Below are 16615 nucleotides of genomic sequence, written 5' to 3' on the forward strand. Positions count from 1 at the left end.
AAGCGGGAATTGTGTAAACCTGGATTACTGCTTAGAGGGATGTTCATCTGATGGCCCCAGAGCTACTCAGTAGCCCAGTGAGTTATTCTGCTTTCTCCTTTGAGGCTGACACCTCCCAGCTTCGTCTCCCCCTCTCTTCATGTTTCTCTTTCTTTGACCATGTGCAGAACCAAGAGCACATAGCAGTACAAGACCGTAAGCTTCAGCTTACCCCTGTGCTCCTTTCCCCAGCCATATTCTCCACCAGCCTGCCTTCCATGTCTTCATTCTATAGACGATCAAAAATAGGGCAATTCTGGGTTGCCCTAAATAAATTATTAGATTGCACAAAGCAAGGAATACCTTGCCACCTGTACTGTACAATTCTTAGAACTAGCTTAAGCAGTTTCTTTGAAATCATAATAAAATCTTTACTGCCCTTTCTGATGTACAAGATGGCAGGAGTTAGCCTCTATGGTGTTCTTAAGCAGAACACAAGAGGCACATTGCTCTGCTCATAATCTGCTTGTTGCCATCTTGTGCCAAAGTCTATGTCCCCTTCCCCCAGTGCCAGGCTATTCCCATCAGGCAGCCAGCACCAGTGTTTGTTGAGGCCTTGGGTGGCAAACTAGATACTGGTCTCTTCCTGGCTCACTTTACTCACAGAGATCTTGAGCTCTATGAATCTGCCCTTAAGCCTGATAAAGATTTCTAATGGTTTTCTCCTTCTTCTCCAAAAGATCTTTATTTGACTTCTTGTCCTTTTTTTCCCCACCCCTTAGCGAGCTGGACTATTACGACTCTCCCAGTGTCAATGCCAGGTGCCAGAAGATTTGTGATCAGTGGGATAATCTGGGTGCCCTAACCCAGAAACGTAGAGAAGCCTTGGAGGTGAGACATGTTACAAGCTGGACCTTTTGAATTGCATGGCTTAGATCATTTGTGGGAAGCAAGTTGCAGTAGGGACAAGCTCTTTTGTGCACTCCTAGAACATCCTGGTCTTTAACAAGGGCTACATTTCAGTATATTTAGCCTGCTTTTTAATCTTCCAATCGAATTGCTGTGCTATTCATTTGCTCAGGCTGTTGATTTATTTCTACTTTTCTGTATTTTGTAATTTTGTTCTACTTGGAAAGACTGTCCTTGTTTTGTTTGATTTTGAAGGACCTCAGATTTTTCTCTCAGGGGAAAAAACAATCCATCCTGTCTTTAATCCCTTAACAGCAGAGAAACTTTTACTGTAGTGTCATCCTGGGAGCACCAAGGAGGACTAAAAGGAAAGAGAAGCTCAGACAATTCTCATATGTTTGCCATTATTCTTCTCTAACCATCTTTCCTTATTTTCTTTCTTTTTTTGGTGCATGCTCAGAGGACAGAGAAGCTACTGGAAACAATTGACCAGTTGTACCTTGAGTATGCCAAACGAGCTGCCCCTTTCAATAACTGGATGGAAGGGGCCATGGAGGACCTGCAGGACACATTCATTGTTCACACCATTGAGGAGATCCAGGTACAGAGCAGTTATTTACTTCAGTCAGGCTTTGAGAGAGATAAGTCAGGGTCTTCCCATATTCCTAGTGGTGTTGAATTTTTTGTAGGTCTTGTTTTGATGCTTCTTCTCTAGTGAGTGAGACTTACCAAGAGAAGCAAATGGAGGGAGGATGTTTTTCCTTTATTTCCTAAAAAACCATGGATCTGAATAGGTGTGAAACATGCTCACACTATCCTAACTGGACACAAAGAGCTGAAAGTGGATTTTTCTGTTTAACTCCAGAATCTTATCAGTGAAAGCCTGAAAGTTGAGAGAATCTTTCAGGGTCTTTCTTTTTTTAACCCATGGGAGCAGAGTTCACAAGTTCTGCAGATCAGTTGTCCCATGTAATGTCATGTCCAGATCATTTGGTGGTGGGTTATTATTTAAAGCAAAAGTCTTCTTGTGTCAAGACAATAGAGACAGTGTCTCAGTTTTACCCCTTTTGAAAGGGTATTATGAAAGCAACTTAAGGTATCTACAGGTAATTTTCAGACCTTTCAGGGCCGAAATTGATCCTTTCTGGCTGTGAAAGCAAACAAAAAGTCAGCTCTTCAGAGAAATGGCCAAGAACATGGCCATCACTGAAGCTGCACGTGGGAGACCAACAGGACACACTATGAAGCCAGGGGGGTGGAGGCTTTGTGAAATATCTCTGGCTGGGTGTCAGCTCTCTTACTGAGCTGCTACCTGTTCCTTCTACCCTCCCCTCCTGAACTGAGAGATTTATTAAGTCTTTTATAATGCAGGACAAATCTGAACAGCATTTAAGCGCTTCCATTTACCTCATGCAGTATCTTTCCCAGCCCCCAGATTTGCATTACTTATCTATGGCCACTGCAGCAGCTGCAAAGTAATGAGTCACCCTGTAAGAAATCAGTTTCACAAAAAGTGAAGCTTAGTAGTTACAGTGTGTGTGTGTGTTGTAAGGGAGGGCTCAGTTATGCCATTTACTTTCATTCCCTTGTCTGTCCATGCTGTTCCCTCAATTATCCCTGCACATCCCTCTCTATCCCCCATTTGTTTTGCTTCCTCTTTCCCTGTGTTTGGCTCCCTGGTCTTGATCTTCCAGGCTTCTGGGATGAAGTACCTTAAAGGCCTGTAGAAGCAGTGGGAGATGAGCCAGGACCCACTGGCTTGTCAGCTGTCCAAAAACTACCAGCAAGCGTGCCCTCACCTTCGGTCCTTGGAGCACAGTCTGGGCACCACAGCAAGATGGAGAGCAGAAAGGGCCTCTTGTGTTCAGGGAGAAGAAGCTGTTTTGCAGCAGCAGGAGTATATATTTCCTGTTCGAGTTTGCTGTTGGCTGGAAGACTTCACCTAGTTCTGACTCTGATCTGACTTTTACTATTCATCTGGAGTTCCCTTAGGTGTACAACTGGTGCATGCCTAGTGGGAGCAGAAAACCATGGCACATTTACACTAGTGAGACATGACTGCTTTAAAGTAATGGTAGTAGTCAGATCTTCTTCCCAAAGGGGCTGACAGACAGTCACTGAGCAGTCAGTGTTGGAGAAACACTGCTGGACAAATAGTTTCCCTTAAATTATGAGCCAGAATTATTCTGTTTTTTGGAATGTGATTTCTGTCACCGGCCAGCATATAGGAAATACAGGGAAAATGAGGCTTCACATCATTAAACTACTTAAAACATCCTGTTTAGTGATGATGAGAGAAGCTGGAAAGCATGTTAGAGTATCCTGCTTTGTATCCTGGGTATATGTAAGCTTTTGCAGTCACTTCTGAAGAAATTAATTTACTGAAGAGGCTATTTAGTGACTAGTGCTCATACCTTCCCTTTGCTGCTGCCTTTCTTCTGCAGGGATTGACCACAGCTCATGAGCAGTTCAAAGCCACTTTGCCAGATGCCGACAAGGAGCGACAGGCCATTCTGGGAATCCACAATGAAGTCTCAAAGATTGTCCAGACATATCATGTCAACATGGCTGGAACAAATCCTTACACTACTATCACCCCACAGGAGATCAATGGCAAATGGGAACATGTGAGTTCATTCCAGTCCTGCAAGTTAGTGTGGGAGGATGCTGCTGCTCCATCACTGGGGCCTCAGGAAAGGGATTATTTCACTCTTCAGTTACCCTCTCATTCTTACTGCTGAGCTTTTTATTTTTGTCATTTGTTTTTGGCTCAATTGCCATGCGTTTGGAAAGCTGAAGAGATCTTTCATATATATATGCCTAAGGGCTGTCAGATCCCTTTTGCTTGCTATTTTTATAATGAAAGATGCTAACTTAAAAGCTTTGAGGTTTTCAGTCTTCAATTGGCCTGGCAAGCAAGTAAGTATGGCGTGTTGATTCTGCATCCATTATCACCATTCAGATGTTTCATCTCCACAGGCAAGCTGCCTTCCCTTGCTGTAATCTTAAAAGTGCAGCTGGGTCTCCGTACCAGCTGTGCTTATGGTTCTTACTGCTGAATGAGATCAGCAAAGGAGATCTGAAAAGTCCTGCAATTCAGTTACTGTCATTCACCAAAAACCCAAGCAGTGAATGGAAGATGCTTCTGGTCTTCCATGGCCCAGGATGAGTTTGCAGCATGCATCCTACAGCAGAAAGCACTCACATTCCATGAGCCTTCCCACTGTCCTAAACTTATGACTGCTTGTTTACAGAGCAAGCACCCACTCACTCTTTGCTTCCTCTCAGCAATCTCTACATTTACTTTACATGTACCTTTGTACATATAGACTGTACACTTTGTTACTCCTTGCTGTAGGTGAGGCAACTGGTTCCCAGAAGGGATCAGGCCCTGATGGAAGAACACGCTCGCCAGCAGCAAAATGAACGACTTCGTAAACAATTTGGTGCACAGGCCAATGTCATTGGACCCTGGATCCAGACCAAGATGGAGGTTGGGCTTTGCTCGTTTTGAAACAGTCTGTTTTCCTTCATGATTTTCACTGACCTTCTTATCCTTGGTTTTTCTTGAGCACTGTCACAGTCATTCTTCCTTCAGGCAGGAGAAACTTCAATAGAAAACACGGAGAATCCTAAGATAGATTTTGATTATTTAAATGCTTGTACTTTTTTCCCCCTAACTCTTTAGTATAGAGATTAACAGTATGACTTAAAATGGGGAACAGTGGTATTTTGATAGAGTTATGGGTAACAAACTGAAGACCCTACATCAGAAGCATATTTTGTGTAACTGCTTTCACAGCAATAGTCTTGATATGCATGACAAATAAATACAGTTAGCATATCAGGCATCAGCAGAGGAGATACATTTTTAAGGGAGATCTCTCTTTAGGTTATAGCATTTGGAACTGATGAAATGGAAAAATACGAGGCTATTGCTCATGGCAAGAGCTGTGAAGAAGAGAGCTATTACAGAAGGATGTTTTTATGAAGGGACTAAGTGGCAGATATCAGAAGATCTGGCTTCATAGATGACTAGCTTATGGGCTGCAGTTTCCCCCTTTTTTTGTATCCTTGTATTAGACACATCTCATGTGACTCACCTCACTTGGAAAATGTTCAGGGCTCTCTAAAATTTTTGCTGACTCTGTCTCAGCTCTGTCTCCATGATATTTTGTATTTATTTATTTTTGAATCATCATCCTCTGTGAGCATGAAATAGCTGCAATAAATGTCAGGCTTGTTGAGGCTTGTCCTTCCATTGGGGTTTAACTCCTTTGGCTTTGCTAATGCAGGAGATCGGCCGCATTTCAATAGAGATGCATGGGACCCTGGAGGACCAGCTCAACCACTTGAGGCAGTATGAGAAAAGCATTGTGAATTACAAACCAAAGATTGACCAGTTGGAAGGAGACCACCAGCAGATCCAGGAAGCGCTTATCTTTGACAACAAGCACACCAACTACACTATGGAGGTAAAAGTTTTGGCAGCAAGGTTAGCCAGCCTTGTCTGCAGTGGCTTCTTACCATCAGCCACATCTAGCTCTGGCAACATGTTGCAGTTCTCAGGAAAATGGAGAGCTTGACAATCTGGCTATACATGCAACAACATGTCACTGAATGTTTTTTTTTTACTTGCTATGCTTCATGCCGTTCCAATACACTCCCAAATATAGACAACAGAAATAACCCGAGTGAGATCAACATTACTGCTTGAAAAATGGGCTAGTCTCATTTCTCCTGCTGCCTGACTGTGGCAGCCCATTAGCTGGGATTCAAAAAACCAAGGGAGTGCTAGTGATTTTGAGCTACCATAGCCTGGCAGAAGAAAAAAGTCCAGCAAAAGCTTTTTAAAATCAGAGTCTAGCTTTCTGTTGACAGTGTGAGATTTCTTAGAAGCAATCTTGAGTTCAAAATGAGTCTGGCAGAATACAGACAGGCTTTGAAACTTGTATTTTGGTTTCTGTCCAGCTCTCCATTAAGTAACAACAGAGCCAGTGGAGCACCAGTGTCTGCTAAGGACTGTGGCTTGTTTGTTTTCTTGGTAAGGAGAGTTTTCTGCCCAACTGTGTCCTAGAAGCACTGGGTCTGATTTCCATTTGTATTAAAGTTCCCCAGTACATTGCTTTGACAGGACAAAGGAATTCTGCAATAGTACCAAGGCTTTCAGGACTTGGCCTCTCCAATGTTTTGTGGTTTTTTCCAATCAAAGTTCATGTTTTAACGTGTGGTTGTCTTATACTGTAGATAAGAAGGAAACTTTTCTGAGCAAATGGATTTCTGCCTTATACACCAGGATCATTTAATTTGCAACAAGTAGCGCATTTGACCTGCTCCTCAGAGACAGAAGAGCTACTTTTTTATTTTGAATTGTCCTGTCCTCTTTTTCCAGCATATCCGAGTGGGCTGGGAGCAGTTACTAACAACAATTGCTAGAACCATCAATGAAGTTGAAAACCAGATTCTGACTCGTGATGCCAAAGGAATCAGCCAGGAACAGATGAATGAGTTCCGGGCTTCTTTCAACCATTTCGACAGGGTAAGTCAGTGCTGACTGCAGCTTGGTGAGCTACAAGGTTCCATGTAGGCTGTGCAGTGCAATAAAAAAGTCACTGTGGCAAAACCAGATCAATAGAAGACATTTAATTCTTAAAAATGCTACTTCTGTGGAGAAGTTACTCCTGTTAACACTGCCAGGAGCTTGTTAGGCTGGGGGCAGAAGTACAGCTTCACAGGAAACTGTTACATTTCCTGATAAAGCTGAAGTATGGGAAAGTTAGAAGGTTTATTTAGGAATTTAGACTTCTACCCTATTTTCTCCGGAGACCATATTATTATCTTAATTTATAAAATTCATTGGAGCAGCTGTCCTTCACTCTGACTACCATCTCACAAACCCCTACTGAAGAAACCAGTATTGCTCTTGTATGAAGCAAACAGGAGATGTATACACCCCATGGCACTGCATGACAGATAAACCCTGATGTAAAGCCTGCCTTGCCTTACTGTGGAAATCCATGACAAGGCACTGACAGGTATAAGAAGAAAGGAATTCCTTAAAGGAAATTCTGCCATCCTGTCTGCTGCTCTTTTCCTTCTACAACTCAGATCATAAAGGTATCATGCAGGGGAGGAGAGGCAGCAGCGCAAAGCCTGAAACTGGCTCCATTAGCAACCCCTTCAATGTTGTCTGGAAATCCATAAGCAGCCAGTGGAGATCCTAAGTCACTGATGCAAACAATAGATTGCTCTCTGCCACTTGTTGCTGCAGCCAGACTGTTGGAAAGCTCTTCAGAGAACAGGGCTTCAGCCTGCCCACAGAGATTATCAACACTTTCAGACTGTTGAGCACTGGCTGTTTCATCTTTTCTCTAGATGCCTCAGAAAAATGAAAACCATGGCTTATCTTCTTAGCAGAGGGACCTATAAAGCCCTGTAGATTTTATATTTTGATCTTCATATCGTTCCCCTCTTCCTCCACAACAGTCTGAATGATAATGCAGAAAGAGTTTCCCATCTTCAACTGTGTATGCAATTTATGAAGGCTGACCTTGAAAGCTGATTTTTTTTGTGGAGAATCACTTGAAGTTGGCCTCACCATCCTGTCTATAGCTTCCTTGGTTTGGCCAGAGGTAGTGGCAGCAGGCAGGGGCTCTTCAGTGCTTGGAGGCTGTCCTGAGCTAAAATTCTGCAGAGTGAATGGGGATTCTCAGTTCCTGTGATAGCTTGTTTATAGTTTGGTGTGTACCTCCAAACAGTGAGGGATCAGGGAATGAGCAAAGGGAGGAGCAGCTGCCAAGCTGTGTTGTGCTGCACTGTGCAGCAGTGCTGTTTGCAGAGCTGAGCACTTGAAATAGCTTGACCAGTTAAAGCTCCACTTCACATGCAGGTCTCCTAAATAGAGCCATAACACTGCTCCCCTGAGCTTCAGCTGGTTTTGTTTGTCTGTTCTTGGGATGCCCTGGCAGCTAAGCTTCCTTGGGTGTGTTGCCAAACATACCTGCCCTCACCTACTCCTTTAGTGGGACTTTTGACCAAAAGATTAAGACAATGCTTCCCACTGCCTCTGCCTGCTTACCTGCACTCGGGGTTACTAGTGAGGCACAGGGCTTCTGGCACTATGGATAACAAGCAGTGATGCCAGTGATTTACTTGGGAAATGGAGATCTTGAGGCTTCTGAGCATCAGCTGTTTTTATCATTCAAATGCTCTCAAGATGTGACAAGCTCTCTGAGAAGGAACTGCTCCAAGAGCATTTTTAGCACATCCTGAAATGTCATTGTGATATCTAATGTTGTGCACTTTTTTATTTTTCTTCCCTGTCTTTCTTTCTGCATGTCATTCTTCTTCTCCCTCTCTCCTCACCACTGCATGGTGCACCTGTTTGCTGTTCTTCCACCCCCCTTTCATCTCCTCTATGTCTCCCTTCCTTCTGCCCCACACCATCACCCCACTGGCACTGCATGTCCTGCTGCCTGGCACACCGCATAACCAGGACCACTCCGGCACACTTGGCCCTGAGGAATTCAAAGCCTGTCTCATCAGCTTGGGTTACGATATTGGAAACGATGCACAGGTACTGAATGCTAGTGGTGAACACAGACAGATATTAAACTGTGAAAAAATAACAGTTTTTTCCTTTCTTTTCTTGTTTGTCTTAATCCATCTGTCATTGCTGTTCTTGGTTTTTGACTATATACATATCAACTTTTCTATGCTACTTCCTCTATAAATGTGATTTGTTATTTATTCCTTCTTAATTCCCTAACTGTTTGTCTTGGGAGAATTCCTTTTATGCTTTCAAACTTCTGTGTCACTTAACACTCCTTTTCTTATCCATCCCTCAATATGGATGGACAATATTGATATCTTCATTCTTTATTTTCATGAATATGTTCCTTGTGTGTAAACTATTCCATGTCCAAAACCACCCTTGCTTCTTCATGGTTTCACAAACTACCTTTCCTCTGTTGTTTTTCATTGTCCTGTAAATCTGTCCTTCTGTCTCCTCCCACCTGAAATTCATTTTTGTAATGTCTCCTGTGGGTTCATTTCTTCCTGGACTGCTGTCCCTTTTCTCTCTTGGCTTTTTCCATCTTTGCATCATTTCCTGTAGAAGAAGACTGGTATGATGGATTGTGAAGATTTCCGAGCCTGCCTTATCTCCATGGGTTACAATATGGTAATGTAGAGCCCCTCTGTCACCCCTGTTCAAAGTGATGCTTGTAGGCACCTTCAAAAATAAAGGGAGAAGGTGTAGTGAAGCAAGGTAAATACAGCCTTCTTTTTAAATGTAGTGTTAGTTGTATGTCTAAAGTTCTTGTCTCACAGCTGAAGCTGGAAGTAAAAAAAATGGAAATCACTGTGTAATTCCTGTGTATTTCAAATAGGAATTGTATTTATCAAGCCATGTAGCTACAAGTGGAAGAAACAATAATCTTCCTCATATCGGTATCTGTGCAGAGCACACTACCTTCCCAGCTCTAAGGGTCAGTTGAGCTCATCTGGAAGTGTACACAACCTAATTTCTCAATGTCAAATGTTGTTCCTCTCAGTCCTACCATTTATTTCACATCTCTCTTCCTCTGCATGTAAGTAGGCTCAAGTTCCAGTCATCCACCCTCACCTTAGTACCCATATATTCAGAACAGTAATGTGGTGGCTACCTTGAGAGGCACAATAACTGACAGGAAGAGATTCACCAAAGACTAATGCTTATCAAAGGGCAGGAGAAGAGTGTAATGCTAAAATACTCAGCAATTCTCCAATACCCTTGCTCCTGGTATCAGGCAAAACAGTGTTTATTCATTTTACTCACCAGCCCAGTATGAGTTGACTCTGTGGCAGCGTGCCGAGTAATAAGTACAGTAATAATTTATTAGATACCTTAATTACTCGTGAACACATACTCTTCTAGATGTGTTAGAAGAGCCTGTTCCCAGGAGAAGACTTAGCTCTGCTCCTCCCTTCTCCTTACCTGGGAGTGAAGGAGTCACAGAGATGACAAGAGATGATCTTATATGCAAAAAAAAAAAAAATCCTGCAAACCTATACTACAAGGTTTGGCAAACATCCTTGTAGAATCTTCCCCATAAAAGATACTTCCCTGGGCCAGTCCAGATATTTAAGTCCTCCTTTCCAAAACCTATTTAAGATAAGCCAGATACTGCCAGAGACACCAGAGATGTTTCTTCCAGTGTTTTCTGTTCTAGCAGCTGGAAAGCACTGTGGAAGTTCTTGTTTAGTAAATGAAAGCAAAAGCAGTTGATTAATGCAGATCTTCAAATATTGCTACAGACATCTAGCATGATATCTATTATAGAGAAATTTTCATCTTCCTCTGAAGTCTGTGTGATATTGTTGGCTGACAGGAGCATTGTCCTAGAGCTGGATATTATCCTAGGGTGCAGCTGACATTATTTTATTCCAAAGGACAAATGAGTGGAAAGTATTTGTAGATAACAGCAAACTAAAGGAGAATATCCTAAGAGAAAAAAGACAAAAGAAAAAAAAATGAAATAAAAAGCCTACCGAACAAACAAAAACAAACCAAGCAGAAGTGGTTTCTCTTTGGCTTTGTTTTTCTAGATGTGAGATGTACTTCTGAACAGTTTCTCCTCACTTTCATAGCACTGTTGCCCAAATGACCAGGCTTACATGACTCTCTTGTTCTCCAGGGAGAAGCAGAGTTTGCCCGCATCATGAGCATCGTGGACCCGAACCGCTTGGGTGTGGTGACTTTCCAGGCCTTCATCGACTTCATGTCCCGGGAAACAGCAGATACAGATACTGCTGACCAGGTTATGGCTTCCTTCAAGATCCTGGCTGGAGACAAGGTAAGCCTCCATGTCTTCCTTTCCTGCATCTGCTTTCCTATTTGTCTCCCATGTCTCGAGAGTGAGAGCTGAGGGAAGCACTCTCTCTAGTGTGAAGGGTATTTTCACAGGAACACTGTGCTGTGCTTGGAGGAGTGCGAGGCTCATGTGTGGGTTAATGAGCAGCCTGCCAAGGCATGTCAGTCAAAACTAGGCTGCTCTTAAAAATTTAATTAAGAGCTTGGTTATTATTTTAAAATGTATGAACAAATTCAACAGATTGTTCTTGATTAGTCTTGAAAAACTGTTTATTACTGTCAGCTGTAAACTTCAGATGATCTTCCTCAGCAATACATTACTGTTAGTTGTTCTACAATAAACAGTAGATTTTCATTGAGGATATGCTGTATCTGCAAGAGGAGCATCTTTTAATTTTAGAAATTGGTCAGAAGCAGGAAAATGCACAGGATAATACTAAAGGTATTAATTTTCTAAATAAAATCACCAGTGAAATGAGCTGGTAAAGAAAATTATGTAATCTTATTTTTCTTATATAAGAATCCTCACTAATCTTTTGTGTAGTGGAATGAATAGCATGCACATGTAATATTAATACATGCCATATATATTTGCTGGTTATTTTATCAATCTCACTTGACAGGAAGGATACCGTTTCTCAGATTGCAATGGGTTCTCCTCAAACCTAGTATTGGTTTCCATGTTTCACTAATAATGTTTCCATAGTCTGTAATGTAGAAACCCATGATACCGTTCCTTTAGGCATCTGCCTGGCTGAAGACAGTCCTATTGTCTTTCAGGGCCTGGAAATTCCACATTATTCAGAGAAGCTAATCACTGAATAAATAGGTACTTTTGGATGTAACATTATTTATTAAGTTCTTTACTCTGTACAGTACATTAAATGTACTTGTCAGTGTTTAGTATGCTCTAGTGACTATAACATGAATCAGATAGTATTTTGTCATGAAGAAAAATACCTCTTACTCACATTAATCATTACACTGAAAGGCAGGGTGGAGGGGAAGAATAAAAAGTCACAGGAGAGAGAGAGATGGCATGAAACCTGAACCATTATTCAGACGACTGCAAGTGGCCCTGAGTCAGTTAGCTAGAGACAGCACACTGGTTAGCAAACAGGCAGCTACTGTTACCTGCTACCTAGAGAGAAGCCAAGCTACCTCACCTGCACTCAATCAGTCTCTGGAAGCTGAATTTACATAAGAAGTTTTGCTTGCTTATTAAAAATCTCAGCTGCGAAAGGCAAGGATTGTTGGGGGATCTGTAGAAGTAATACCAAGTTTTTGTGTGTCTGCTGTCTGCATTGTTGCCATCAACCAGAGGTGGTGGGGATGGCTCCTTTCCTTGCTCTGGAGAGAGAGAATGGCAATTCCCAAGCAGCACAAGCAGCTCCTGCCAGTGGGGGACAGGATTCAAATTAAATTTCTTCTTCCCATTGCTTTCAGCAGAAACTCCACTGTCAACAGGAATGTGGGGTCTTACACTAACAGCTTAGCTTACTTACCTTCAGATCCTGTTTTTTAGGTGTGCCAGCATCTCCTCTGCAAGAACAATCTTATTGTAAAAACATTTTCTGGGACAAATGATAGGAAGAGTGTCTTCATTTCCTCCCAGAGTATGTGCAGAGAGCATCCAGTGTGGGTGTACAGTCTTTAGTCTAGTTCCTGGGGTCCTGTCCCTGACCTATCTTCTGTCCTAGACAAAAAGGAGGTGGCTGTCCCTCTAAGGAAGATCAATTTTCTGAAAGTAACAAACACCTTATTGTTTTCCTTCCTTGCAGAACTACATCACTGTGGATGAATTACGACGGGAACTGCCTCCTGATCAGGCTGAATATTGCATTGCTAGAATGGCACCCTACAATGGCCGTGATGCTGTACCTGGTGCCCTGGACTACATGTCCTTCTCCACGGCACTCTATGGTGAAAGTGACCTTTAACTTTTTTTCTGTCCCACCACACGCTCCCTCCCCTCTCCCCCGTCCAACACGCCCTTCTTTCTCTTTGCAAAGCAGCCTCTGCTCCGCTCTTTTTTGTGTTTCCCTGTTTTGCTTCAGATAACAAATCACATTTTTAAGTGGGGGGGAGGAGGGGCATTAACATGGCACCACCTACCTTGCCCTTGAGATGACAGTTTACAAAATTATTTTGTGCAAAAAAAGTTACGTTTTAAAAAGAACAGACATATTTTATTATATAAAAAGGTATTTTTCTCCACCAGATTGAAACTTAAACAGAAAATGTTAAAATATTGCACCAAATATTTTTTGTTGTGACATAGAAGGTCGAGCACAATGTTACATTCCATTCTTTCCAAAAAAGAACCAAACAACAACAAAACACCACTTGTTCTGTTAACTTTTACATTTGCGTATGTCTCTTTTATCACGTTTATCCTGGGAGGGGGGAAGGCACACAAGTGCATGTGTTTGCTGGTTCACTCATTTCATGAAAATATTTTATGATAAACTTTTGAAATTGCTGTGTTTTCTAGGGAAAAAAATAATGTACACAGCTCATGTTTTCATATTTAATTAAAAAATACAATATGCCTCCTATGTTTATCAGTGCACAACTTTTTTGTTGCTGAGAGTTGTCTGGTTTCAGAACATGAAGCTTGAGAGTTGGTAACTTTGATATTGCTTGTCACAAACCATATTAAAAATTTCTTGTGATAACAACTCTAGACTTTATTCATTTGTATAGTGAAACTCTTTAATCCTATTTAGTTAAAAAAAAAACCCAAAACAAACACAACAAAGAGAATCCAAAATTAATGTTGGGGTTTGTGCTTTGTTTTTTTCTGATAAAATTACAATACCTTAAAGGTAAACTTCCGTCCCCCTTAACCTTTACATTCTTGAATTATATTGGAATTTTCACAGCTTTCTGACCACTTCAAACTAATGATGTATAATTTTTAACAATTCCTGATACACCCACATCTATAGGAACAATATTCTTATTAAAATATAGCACAAAATTAGTCACTAGAGCTATGCAAACAACCAAGCACCATATTTTAAACTATCTATGAAAAAAACTCCTCCACTGTTTCCATGCTCAGCACTGAAGTATCTACCTACTTTTTATATCATTGCTAATGAGTGCTAGGGCTGAGGTGAAGCTGAGTTGTCTGTGTTGTAACCCAGGTACCCCACCAAACAGCCTGGAGAGGTCAATATGAACTGTCAGTACTGTAGTACTTGCACCCACATCAGTATTTAATCTGCTTGCTAGCTCCTCTAGGCCCATTTTCAGCCACGTCACTGCTGTGTTGCAAGTGGGACTGTTGTCTTCAAAGGTACAGAGTCCTGATTCCATTACCATCTTTTAATATACATAACAAAGGTTATCTGTTTGAAAACTAAAACAGCAGAGAGGATGACTACAGGCACGAGCCGATCATCTATCAAGGCTCTGGTTTCCCAGCTGCAGGCAAGTGTAAGGTCTTTAAGACCTACATCTCACACCACTGCTTCCTCACAGCTCTTCACTCACTCAGTAGCACACAGATATTTTGGTCACCTTCCCCCTGTGCAGGGATAGCAGGATACTACCTCTAGACCTCGAGCTCCTTCTGGATGGCTGGCACCTCCGAGCTAAGTGCTGCATTGAAGGCAAATGAGTGGTTATAATCTCCAAGCAGAAGCAATTACCTGCCTGCTCCTTGGGCAGGTCTCTTGGGGAGCAGAGAACTGGACCTGGCTCTGTTGCATTCCAGTCGAAGTGCTGCAGACACCCAACAACTATTTCAAACCTTTTGCCAGACCATTTCTTCCAGTTTCTTAATTGCTGTCATTTCGTTTTCATATGAACCCCATGGCTCTCATTGTACATTTTTGCCTAAAACCCAGGACTACTTTAAGCTGCAGAGACACAGAAGCATTTTATACCTTCCTTATTATTAGCTCATTCAAACACCACCACTATCACTTGAATGAAGAATTTCTCTCCTGCTACTTCTTACTTGAACAGGGAGTAATCTCTGATCTGTGGTACTGAGCCACAGCATCCTGCTTTCTGCCACAGAGAAAATCACATCTTCTTCAGGGAAGGAAGCAAGCAGTTAATTTACTCCTGCAATAAACAGGTTGTGGTTTTTAAGTATTCTGACTCCGGCTGAGTATTTGTTCACACTTGTAGGTGTGCAGTCAAGACACTAAGGTTCCCAGTGGGCTTTCAGATGTCCCTCTGAGACACTAATTTTTTTGTGCAATGAAAATAACGAGGAAACAGAAATACAGCTTTATTACAGAAGTTGATTTTGCACATGATAGCTTCTAGAGACACTGCCCACACACTGGAGGCAATGCTGCAGATTCTTCTAATGATGTATTTCATGCTATTTACACCCATGCAGAATGCCCATAACCAAGAAAGGGAAAGCTGGACTCCAGCCCAGCTCAGGCACTGCCAGAGCAGCTGGAGCTGTGTTCCAGATACACAGATGCATTCCTCCCCTCTGACATGACCCCAGAGGCTGCAGAGATGCAGGATATAAGCAGAAAAGATTTAATTGGGCTTCCGGCACGACTTATTTTCATTATTGCCAGTAACTCAAATCCCTGTTACTCCCATACTATTCCAAGACTGCCACCTAAGGAGATTTTTTTTCTGCTTCTGAGCCTCTTAGGCAGCAATTCAAGCACGCAAGCACAGAGAGACTCTGGTGCTACTTGCTCCAGCTCCCCACTTTTCAACCACAGTTAGCTTTGTTAAGCTCTCACATTACTCCTTTTCTTACCCCAAAGAGTTCACATTAGTTGCCTTGCTGCAAAAGCCAGCAGCATATGGGGTTGTGTTAGGCAGAGCATTGCTGGAAGGTCAAGGGAGCTGATCCTTCCACTCAGCACTAGTGATGCCACTCCTGGAGCACTGTGTCCTATGCTGAGCTCCCCAGTACTTACTGGAGCTTGTCTAGCTCAAGCACAGGGCCACAAAACCGACTGCAGGAATGGAGCATCTCTCATGTAAGGAGAGCCTGAAACTGCTGAGGCTGAGCCTGGAGAATGCTGAATGTGTTTGAATACCTGATGGGAGGGAATGAAGAAGAGGGAGCCAGAATCTTCTCAGTAGCATCTACTGACAAAAGAAAAAACATGACAATTCATCTGAACACAAGAAAACACTCCTACTCTAAGGGTGGACTAGCACTAGATCAAGTTATCTGGAGAAATTACAGTGCCTCCATCTATGGAAATATTAAACAACTGACTGGACACCATCTGGTTCTTAGACCAGATGGTCTCGAGGAGTGCCTTTAAACCCAAATGATTATGTTTATTATGAATGTTGAATGTATAGGTTATCTCCATTCTAAAGAAATTATTCTAAAGAATAATTAGAGAGCAAGAAATATGAATGATGCCTGAATCTAACATACTATGTCATGAACATAACTTGGGTATTTACTCCAAGTGAAGTGAGAAAATACAGACATGATGCTCTCGGGGAGGGAAATGGGGGAAAAAAAAAAAAAAAAAAAAAAGTAGTTATATTTTAAGCATCAAGATGGTGACAATTTAACAAGCTATGCTGTACTGAAAAAACAATTATTTTTATCCTGATCATCATACTGTGAACTGTCTTGAAGTACACTGTAAGAATTTCATAAAATTAATGTATCTCAGAAAAGCAGAGTGCTGCGTCTACGTGAATAGAAAAGCTGCTTCCGTCTATCAGCTCCACACAAGCCTTTACCTTCAGTAGCCGCTTCGTCCCCTCCCAAGGCTTCCCCCTAGTGTCAGCAACACCATCAATATTGCGATTTTATCCAATGCAGAGGGATTCTGAGTCCTGAGGAAGCGAACGTCTCAGTTAGGGGCTGGCTGCAGTGAAGCTGTGTGGACGGAACTGTAGCTGCTGAGCTAA

At 42.1% G+C, this 16615-nt stretch overlaps 1 protein-coding gene across 3 annotated transcripts in view; it reads left to right on the forward strand.

Annotated features, from left to right (window-relative positions):
• ACTN1 (actinin alpha 1) overlaps positions 1-13422 on the forward strand; it is an 88060-nt gene extending 74638 nt beyond the window's left edge. The window contains exons 13-22 of one of the 3 annotated variants that reach the window (XM_030451732.1): positions 762-870; positions 1349-1489; positions 3333-3515; positions 4247-4381; positions 5184-5363; positions 6281-6427; positions 8384-8464; positions 9005-9070; positions 10566-10724; positions 12523-13422. In XM_030451732.1, the coding sequence (XP_030307592.1) occupies positions 762-870; positions 1349-1489; positions 3333-3515; positions 4247-4381; positions 5184-5363; positions 6281-6427; positions 8384-8464; positions 9005-9070; positions 10566-10724; positions 12523-12681 (1360 nt within the window). In that variant the 3' untranslated portion in view covers positions 12682-13422. The remainder of the gene's footprint in view (positions 1-761; positions 871-1348; positions 1490-3332; positions 3516-4246; positions 4382-5183; positions 5364-6280; positions 6428-8383; positions 8465-9004; positions 9071-10565; positions 10725-12522) is intronic. The other 2 variants (XM_030451729.1, XM_030451731.1) reach the window with 2 other exon arrangements.
• Positions 13423-16615: the final 3193 nt, after the last annotated feature.

This window comes from Calypte anna, chromosome 5A, assembly GCF_003957555.1.
Source record: "Calypte anna isolate BGI_N300 chromosome 5A, bCalAnn1_v1.p, whole genome shotgun sequence".
Lineage (NCBI taxonomy): Eukaryota > Metazoa > Chordata > Aves > Apodiformes > Trochilidae > Calypte > Calypte anna.